Source organism: Vicia villosa, linkage group LG3 (assembly GCF_029867415.1).
Source record: "Vicia villosa cultivar HV-30 ecotype Madison, WI linkage group LG3, Vvil1.0, whole genome shotgun sequence".
NCBI lineage: Eukaryota > Viridiplantae > Streptophyta > Magnoliopsida > Fabales > Fabaceae > Vicia > Vicia villosa.
This window is the reverse complement of record NC_081182.1, coordinates 13616587-13625571: the sequence shown is the minus strand read 5'-3', so window position 1 is coordinate 13625571 and position 8985 is coordinate 13616587. Positions and strand designations below refer to the sequence as shown.

General features: G+C 29.8%; 1 protein-coding gene across 1 annotated transcript; it reads left to right on the top strand.

Moving 5' to 3' along the window:
• Window positions 1-3683: 3683 nt before the first annotated feature.
• Window positions 3684-6240, top strand: LOC131654936 (uncharacterized). The gene is made up of 2 exons (XM_058924860.1): window positions 3684-3774; window positions 4269-6240. Exons 1-2 carry the CDS (start codon window positions 3721-3723, stop codon window positions 5958-5960), a joined length of 1746 nt encoding a protein of 581 aa, XP_058780843.1. The 5' UTR covers window positions 3684-3720; the 3' UTR covers window positions 5961-6240.
• Window positions 6241-8985: the final 2745 nt, after the last annotated feature.

The following is an 8985-nucleotide window of genomic DNA, read 5'->3' as shown; positions in this document are numbered from 1 at the left end:
TTTCTGGTATGTTTTGTATCTCGAGGCAGTTGAATGCATTCTACTATGTTTCATTGTAAGCAATTTATCTAACTTGTCATAGTTTTATTTTCTTTCCGAAAATTGTTTTTAGTTTATATGCTATCAATTGGGTTGGAGGAGAAAATATCAAAGTTGTTGCACACGATGTCCCCATACCCGGATATAAGACTAGAAGCACAATTAACCCGTGACTTTGGTCTACTAAAGTTGCATCCGAAGAATTTGATTTAAATGCCTTTAATTCTGGAAGGCACACCGAAGCATGTAAGGCTCTATCAAATGCTGAAAAGGTTTGGATGATACGTTTCTTTTAGAAAATTGTAGAAGATTTTGAGTTTTAGAGAAGTAACCAGTTGGATATGACTGATGATATTAGAACAAGTTTTAAAGAATCAAGCCTTTATTAGATTTTTTTACTGTAATATGTATCTTTATATAGTTATGTATAGCAATGGTTGTTGAAAAATATCTAAGTGACATATGATGATATGTATACCCTGTATAGTTCTATTAATAATATTCACAATACAACTTGCTCGGAAAGTATACAACTTGCTCTGATGATATGTATACCTTGTATAATTCTATCATGTTGCTTACTCCAACTTGTTTTACCTTAGAAGCATTGTTAATTAAGGTCACTGATGTATGTATGTATGTTATCATGTTTTCTTAATGATACATCAGTAAATATGTTTGCACCCATAGGCAAAATCAAACCAAAGCTATTGACTTTTCTTAATTGACTTTGAAATTAGAGTCGGCTTGACTGACGCTAACAAGCTTTCATTGACTTTCTTCAGTTGACCATAGAGTCGGCCTGGCCGACGCTAATAAGTTTCGTTGACTTTCCTTAATTGACTATAGAGTCGTCTAAGCCGACGCTAACAAAAATTGATGACTTTTCTATGTTGACATGTTAGTGTCCACTAAGCCTCGGTTTAGCCGAGGCTAAGTAGCCTCGGCTTCTCTGCGGCCGACGCTACCCATTAGCTTCGAGGTTTTTATCCAAGGCCCGACCCCGACGCTAATCCGACGCTAAACTCATATTTAGTGCCCGTTTTTCACCTCTAGCGTCTGCAAATGGCCGACGCTAAAAACTGTTTTTCTAGTAGTGACTTATAATATTTGTGAATTTTATCATTCTTCGTCACCTTTATAACCACGACTAATCCTAAACGTATTATTTAATTATCACTTTTACACTTTATTATTTCGTATATTTCACACCTATGTATTTCTCTAAAATTTGCACAATATCGAACATGTTAGATTTTTTTTGCTTTTTTTTCATATATCTTATTCAATGAAACAATTTTTTTTCCTTTTTTAAGACAAAAAGAACTAAAAAATGATTATATTCATATCTTTCTCAATGATTTCATTAATATTATGTCAATCGAAATCAAAATCATTCGAATATGGTATAATTTGAACATAACTAAGCAAAAGGAATTTATTTACATTATAATTTGAGTTTTTTCTAACTATTTCTTATTTTAAATAGTTTAATATTGTATCACTCATCTTTCTATTACAAGTATGATGCTCTTTTATATTTGAGACATGAATATTAAAATTTTTATTATTTTTATATCCTATATTTTATAGGTCAACTTATAGAAGGTTTGTTTAAAAAAATGTCTAATCACCCTATTGGTTGATTTTTTTTGTAGGAGAACAAATATACATGTTATATAAATATATAAATTAATTGTTCTTAAGGAATTTTTCATATTTATCATCTGATATTAAATATTTTTAATTACAATAATATCTTATTAACTCGAAATTTGTATAATTATGTATACCATTAATAATATATTTTATTTTATTTAGATTATTGATTTAAACAATGACAGCGTCAAAATTTTTAATAGATGATGAAAACATATGAAAATATTTTATTTCTATGTAACAATTTTATTTTTTAATAAATGTTTTAATGAAAATAATAAACCTTTAAAACAAAACTATTGAAATAAAAAAAATTGATGCAAAGAATAACATGATGATATTAACGGACAAAATCATTGAAATAAATAATTAAATTCGACTACAATGAATCGAGTAATTAAATTCTCTTCGATTTTTTAATTTATAATGAATATTTTAATTATAATTATTATAATTATAAAAACTAAAATTAAATTAAAAAATATTAATAGAAAATATCTTGATATAGTGATGTAATTGTTATAAACTAACACTAATAATTATAATAATAATAATTATATTTTTCAATCTTAAAATGTCTGTGCATCGCACGGGTCATCAATCTAGTTTTGTTACAATTTTAATGTTTAATACATGTCCAAATACAGTTAATTAAATAAGGAAATTACAATCCACAAAATATAATCAACCCATAATACTAATTGAATATCATTTGATTATACATAAAAACAGATAATAGTGACCAATTTTTACTCTAAGTTCACACAAATTTAACAACTCTTTTTCTATATAACAAAATATTGACAATTTAACATAAAAAATACTACTATATTTACTATAACTTCTTCTTTTATGATTCATTAATGTAAGTTTTGCTTTTTAAATAACTTACAATTTTTTGACTTATCATATTAACTTACTTTAGAAATGCATATGCAAGCCCTCTTACATGTAAACTTGTCACATTAAATTCTTAAGCATGCAAACTCTACACACTATTTTAGAATTTCTTGTGACACTATTTTGTCTTAAAGTCTGGATTCATTGTTTCCTAGGTTGTAAATTCCGAGGACTTGTGGTAAGAACATTCATGATGTATACTAGTTTGCTATCATGCACAAAATCTAGAAACATAGAATAAAGTTTCTCCCTACTATTGAGCACCAATAAACATAGCACAACTCAATTTAACAAAATTAAACTATTATTGTAATTTTGTTACAATTTTAATGTTTAATACATGTCTAAATACAGTTAATTAAATAAGGAAATTACAATCCACAAAATATAATCAACCCATAATACTAATTGAATATCATTTGATTATACATAAAAACAGATAATAATGACCATTTTTACTCTAAGTTCATACAAATTTAACAACTCTTTTTCTATGTAACAAAATATTGACCCTAAGATAATATAGAAACAGTTAAGAGAAAACAAATGGTACTATATGTGAATATCTTTATGTCATCTACTTTTTACATTTTAAAAATACATACAAGATTACAAAAACAACTTGGTAGGTATTTCATATTGTTTATGTCCAAACAACATTTTCTAAGGTAGTTTAATAGATAAATTAATTTATTGCATATGACTGGTGATGTAGCAGCTTAAATTTATAAAATTTATATAACTTAAAAATATGAAATTATTTGCTTAATTTTGTATATATTTCAATTACAATTACAATTACAATAACAGAATTAAAAAAAAATAGATAAAGTATATACTAATTGAAATAACTTATCAATATAAGTTATAAGTTTAAAAAAAAAAAGAAGCTATAAGCATATGACACAATTATTGTTACCATACAGATTTTTTAAACATATAAATTATCAGAAATAAATTGTAAACTTAAAAAATACCATAATTATAAACTTAAAAAATGATTTTATCAAACAAAATTATTTGTACTTTTTCTTCTTACTTGCCTATAAATAGCCTAGCTCATTTTCACTTCAATGCATATTTCACAACAAAACAATTTTCTCACAAACATAACCGAAAGAAATGGCACACAAAGTTATTCTGTCTCTCCTCCCTTTTCTCTTGCTCTTGCTGATTGTGAGTTACTAAATTTGCATGCATGCTTCTATCTTTTATACTTATATTTTTCATCATTTATTTATCATAACAATCTATCAATTTTATCTTTATTTGCAATTATACATGCATGTTAAAATTAAAAAATTTCAACATGTTTATAATCTATCATTTTCATATTTATTTGTAATTATACATGCATGTAGAATTTAATTCATGCTTCTAAAATCCTTCTTCTTGGCTGTTTTTCATGCATTCAACACACTCAAAATCGGTTGTTCTATAATATTTCACAAAATTATGTAGATTTTAGCTATAATGAAATTAAAAATATTCTACTTCCTATTTTTTATGTTTCAAATTATATATCTACTATATTCTTCAACTATAAATATTTGTGTTTCAAATTATTTCTTCCACTAAAAACATTTGTGTTTTTTTAGTCTTATATATCATCCAAAATATGTAAATTAATTTGTCATTCATTAATATCCCTTTATTCAATTGTATTGTAGAATGACAATGGAAGCTTTGCAAGAGATATGAACCAAGTTGATCAGCCTTACCTTGATGGCTGGCTAAAAAATACTCCACTGAAGAACCAAATACCCTCCCCTGACTCCAACCAAGTTTACCTTGATGGATGGTTGAAAGATACAAGAGGCGAGAAAGCGAAAGTCAACCCTGACTCCAACCAAGTTTACCTTGATGGATGGTTGAAAGATACTAGGGACGAGAAAGCCAAAGCCAACCCTGACTCCAACCAAGTTTACCTTGATGGATGGTTGAAAGATACTAGAGACGAGAAAGCCAAAGCCAACCCTGACTCCAACCAAGTTTATCTTGATGGATGGTTGAAAGATATCAGAGCCGAGAAAGTCAAAGCCAACCCTGACTCCAACCACGTTTTCCTAGATGGATGGTTGAAAGATACCAAAGCAGAGAAAGTTAAAGACAACCTTGACTCCAACCAAGTTTACCTTGATGGATGGTTGAAAGATACTCGGGCTAAGAAAGAAAAAGTCAACCCTAACTCCAACCAAGTTTATCTTGATGGATGGCTGAAAGATACTCGAGATGAAAATGCAAAATTCAACTCTGACTCCACCCAAGTTTACCTTGATGGATGGTTGAAAGATACTCGAGCCGAAAATGCAGACTCTAACCAAGTTTACCTTGATGGATGGTTGAAAGATACCCGAGCCGGAAACGCAAACTCCAACCAAGTTTACCTTGATGGATGGTTGAAAGATACCCAAGCTTTGAAAGAAAAATCGACTCTTGACTCCAACCAACTTTACCTTGATGGATGGTTGAAAGTTAGACAGGTTGGGAAAGAAATATCCTCCCCTAACTCCAACCAAGTTTACCTTGATGGTTGGCTAAAAGATAGCCATGCTGAGAATTCCAAGCAAGCTTACCTTGATGGTTGGTTGAAAAACTCGAATGCAAAGAACCACATTAAAATTGGACAAGATTTGGTTGAATCAAACAGAAAACAACCTTCAAAAGTTGACCATACAGAAGCATTCAAGGTATTTTTTTTTGGAATAGAAGATCTTTATGTAGGGAGCGTAATGACCTTGCAATTTCCTATCGTTGAATATGCTAATTTCTTGCCAAAAAAAGTTGCTGACGATATTCCGGTATCTAAATCACAAATTCCAAGCCTTCTTGATCTATTCTCACTCACAAAAGATTCTCCTCAAGGTGAAGACATGATAGGCATAATTAATCAATGTGAGTATGAACCACAAAAAGGGGAGACCAAGGCTTGTCCTACTTCTTTAGAGTCCATGGTTGAATTTGTTCATAGTGTTATTGGCGCAGATACAAAATATGACATTCATTCGACTAGCTATCCCACAACATCAGCTACACCTTTGCAAAACTACACTGTTTTGGAGATCTCAGAGGATATTTATGCTCCTAAATGGGTAGCATGTCACCCTAGGCCTTACCCATACTTGCTTCACTATTGCCACTACCTAGACATAGGGAGTAAGATTTTCAAGGTTCTTCTAAAGGGTGAATATGGAGACACAATGGATGCTTTGGGAATTTGCCACCTCGACACATCTGCTATGAATCCTACTCATTTTTATTTTGACCTACTTGGAATGAAGCCCGGGGAAGGTCCATTGTGCCATTTCTTCCCTGTTAAGCACCTTCTATGGGTGCCACGCCCACCAGTTGCCACCAAGTGAACAAAAGGAAACTACTAATTTATATCTTTGTTAATCGATATATGTGTCATTTCCAAACCTTTTAATGTTGTTCCTATGTTTTTAATTTTCGTGTCCTGTAAGGTCTTGTTTGTGCACTAAGTAAGGTCTTGTTTCTAAGAACTAGATAATTGTGTTTTAAAATAAACCTCAATTTAAAGATTGAGATGAAGTCACTTTAGTCTAGTATTTCAAACTTAGGTAGTTGTTTGTTAGACCTTTAAGTAAGGAGTTTAGAACAATTGTCCTAGTATTAGTATTATTATGTGTGTTATTAATGAATATTAGAAATTTTCTTAATTCTATCACTATTAAATCATGAGAATGACAGTAAAATAATAGTTTCTATATACACATACATATATCATATTTTATTGCGTTAAATTGAAGCCAATTAATTAATGTATATACTTGTTTGAACAATCAATCTAGTCATATATTGTATTTTTTCTGTCACAATGTCTGATTAGAATAAGAGTCCACATGTTCAAATATATTAAAGAAGGCATGAAGCTCTATTGTGTGGAGTTTTAAAGAAGGCACAGAGCTCTAAAATAAGAGTCCACAATCAATCTAAGGATAACAGACACTGTTGGTGCATTAAATTCCGATCACAGTATATTTGGAAATGAAGAAAAAGATATATGATTTTTTTGGTGGATTGAAAGAAACACATATGAACTAAGAGTACTTTAGGAAAGCAGCCGCGTACACGAGCGCGGAAGAATAAACCTTAAGGTTATGTTTGGGAGTTTGGAAGGGAAGTGAGGGAAGGACTTTAAAAAAATAGAAGGATTGAGTGAAAAAATTGAATGATTTTCGTTGAAAGGGTTTTAGAAGGTTTGCTCTTATTCATAACACCCAAAAATCTCTAATTTGGAGGAACTAAAAATTTGTATTGAATGAGAGCTTTAGAGAATTTTTGAGGGCTTACATAAAATTTTAACAAATCTTCTATATTATTATAATATTCGAAAAATTAAAAAATATAGTAATGATATACATCATTTTATTATTCTAAACAAAATCATTTTTTTAAAAAATCAAATATTTTTTTTATATTTTTTTAAAAATTCATTTTCCGTAGTCTTCCATTCCTCTCCCTTCCAAACTCCCCCAACATAGCGTAAAACACTAAAAAGAAGCATGCCTATCTGTCAGACAACCAATATAATTCTCACAATTATGAATATTATGTCTCACTTGTCTCCATGGCACACCAACAAAATCAGAGTTTGAAATTCTACAGATCCCAATTAACTTCATTCAACCCGCGTCTTACATGGAACAAAAACACCAAAAAGGATCATAAGGAAATCGGTAAACCATATAATAATTTTTTCAAACCCTGCCTTACACAAATCCATTATCAGTTATAGTAATTTTATGAACTACACAACAGTAAAACACCAAGTAGTGTTGTGTCATGCACATTGCACATAAGTTACATACTTTAAAATACAGCTACTTACTACGTAGAAAACAACTAAATCAGAAAAATACCATAGTTCAATTTTGAAATTGAGAAATATAAATGCAAGACATAATAAAAATACTAATCATAGTTAAAAATTCTATTGAGCAACATCTTCAAAAAACTTGGGATCAAAAGCCTACGAACCACTTTTCTCATATGTTTCCAAGCATACATCACTAATATGAGGAAGACTAGTCATTGTAGCTTGCATGATCCACTAGACACTCTGATCCGATACTTTGCTTTCACCTACTACTCTAAACAATTCCTATTGTTACTTAAAGATTTCAAGAGCGATATACATTATTGATGTGATTTGTTTGGGTTAGAATTTTCTTTGGCTTTCGGAACACTTGATGCTTCAACAATAAAATCATTAGAGGAATTATTTAGAGACTCAACCACAGTACCACACTATCCATTGAGCATGTTTATTCACGTTAAACAAAGAAAGTGAATATTTTAACAATGTAGATTCCAAAGAAGTCATATGGCTAGAAAATGTAGGAGTATGAGTAAATCATGTTGTGATCCTAATACGCAAGTTTATCTGATTGAAAAATAAATTTGATTTTATCATAAAAATTTGATAATAAATAGGTTAATTGTATGACAAAATTTTAAATATTTAATTATAAATATAAATAGTCTCTAAAATTTATACTAAAATAAATTAAAATAAACTTATAAGAGTTACAATAAATAATCATTGAAAATAAATTTTGACTTAAAATTTTATTATAATTTTAATTAATTATATACAAATTTTTATAATTAAAATTTGAGATGCAAGCCACTAAGTCTCAAACCGCTAACACTGAGCTCCCAAAGCAATGCTAAGCCGCAGGGATACATTCAAGGAGTTATTTAATGATTTCTCTAACAAATATATTTTTTATGATTTTTAATATTATAATTTCTTAACTCAACCTCCTAAAATTGAGGTTTCCCTTTTTTTAAGCTTGAGGTTTCCATTTTTTAAGCACTAGATTGTGTACCTGCTTGTCCAGACCCAAAATTGACTCTGCAGCCAGTATGAAAAAAAGTAGAGAATTTCTTTATTGACCCCATAACCTTCTTAGTCACCCGTGGAAAAAATCTCAAAATGCCTCTAAATTTCGAAAATGCATTTCCGAAGTCATTTTTTTTTCAAAATTTTTCCAAAATTCAGAAATGTACTTCCGAAAACATCAAATGGAGGTGTTTTCGGAGATGCATTTCCAAAAGGATTTCGGAAGTATACTTCCGAAAAAAGACATAGTAAAAAAATCCAATCTTCTTCCCAATTTGTTTCCATATTCTATTTTCAACTCCTCCTAGCTTCTCATGACCGAATCCTCTATTAATTGCAAAAAACCAACAAAGATGCTTCATTTAACACCCTATGTTGTTTACCTCTGCCAGATGATATCACTCCAAATAAAGTTTTCTGCAAATCCTCAATAACCTTCAAAGATGCTTCATGTGAATCCATCCCTTGTGATTCATAATAAGATATCAATTCCTTAAGGGAAGGAATTTTCTTTTTCT

Bases quoted from the DNA above. Each gene is read 5' to 3' on its own strand.
- LOC131654936 (XM_058924860.1), top strand. From the start codon at position 3,721: ATGGCACACAAAGTTATTCTGTCTCTCCTCCCTTTTCTCTTGCTCTTG. The intron at 3,775-4,268 runs GTGAGTTACTAA...ATTGTATTGTAG, and splicing joins TTCTCTTGCTCTTGCTGATT to AATGACAATGGAAGCTTTGC.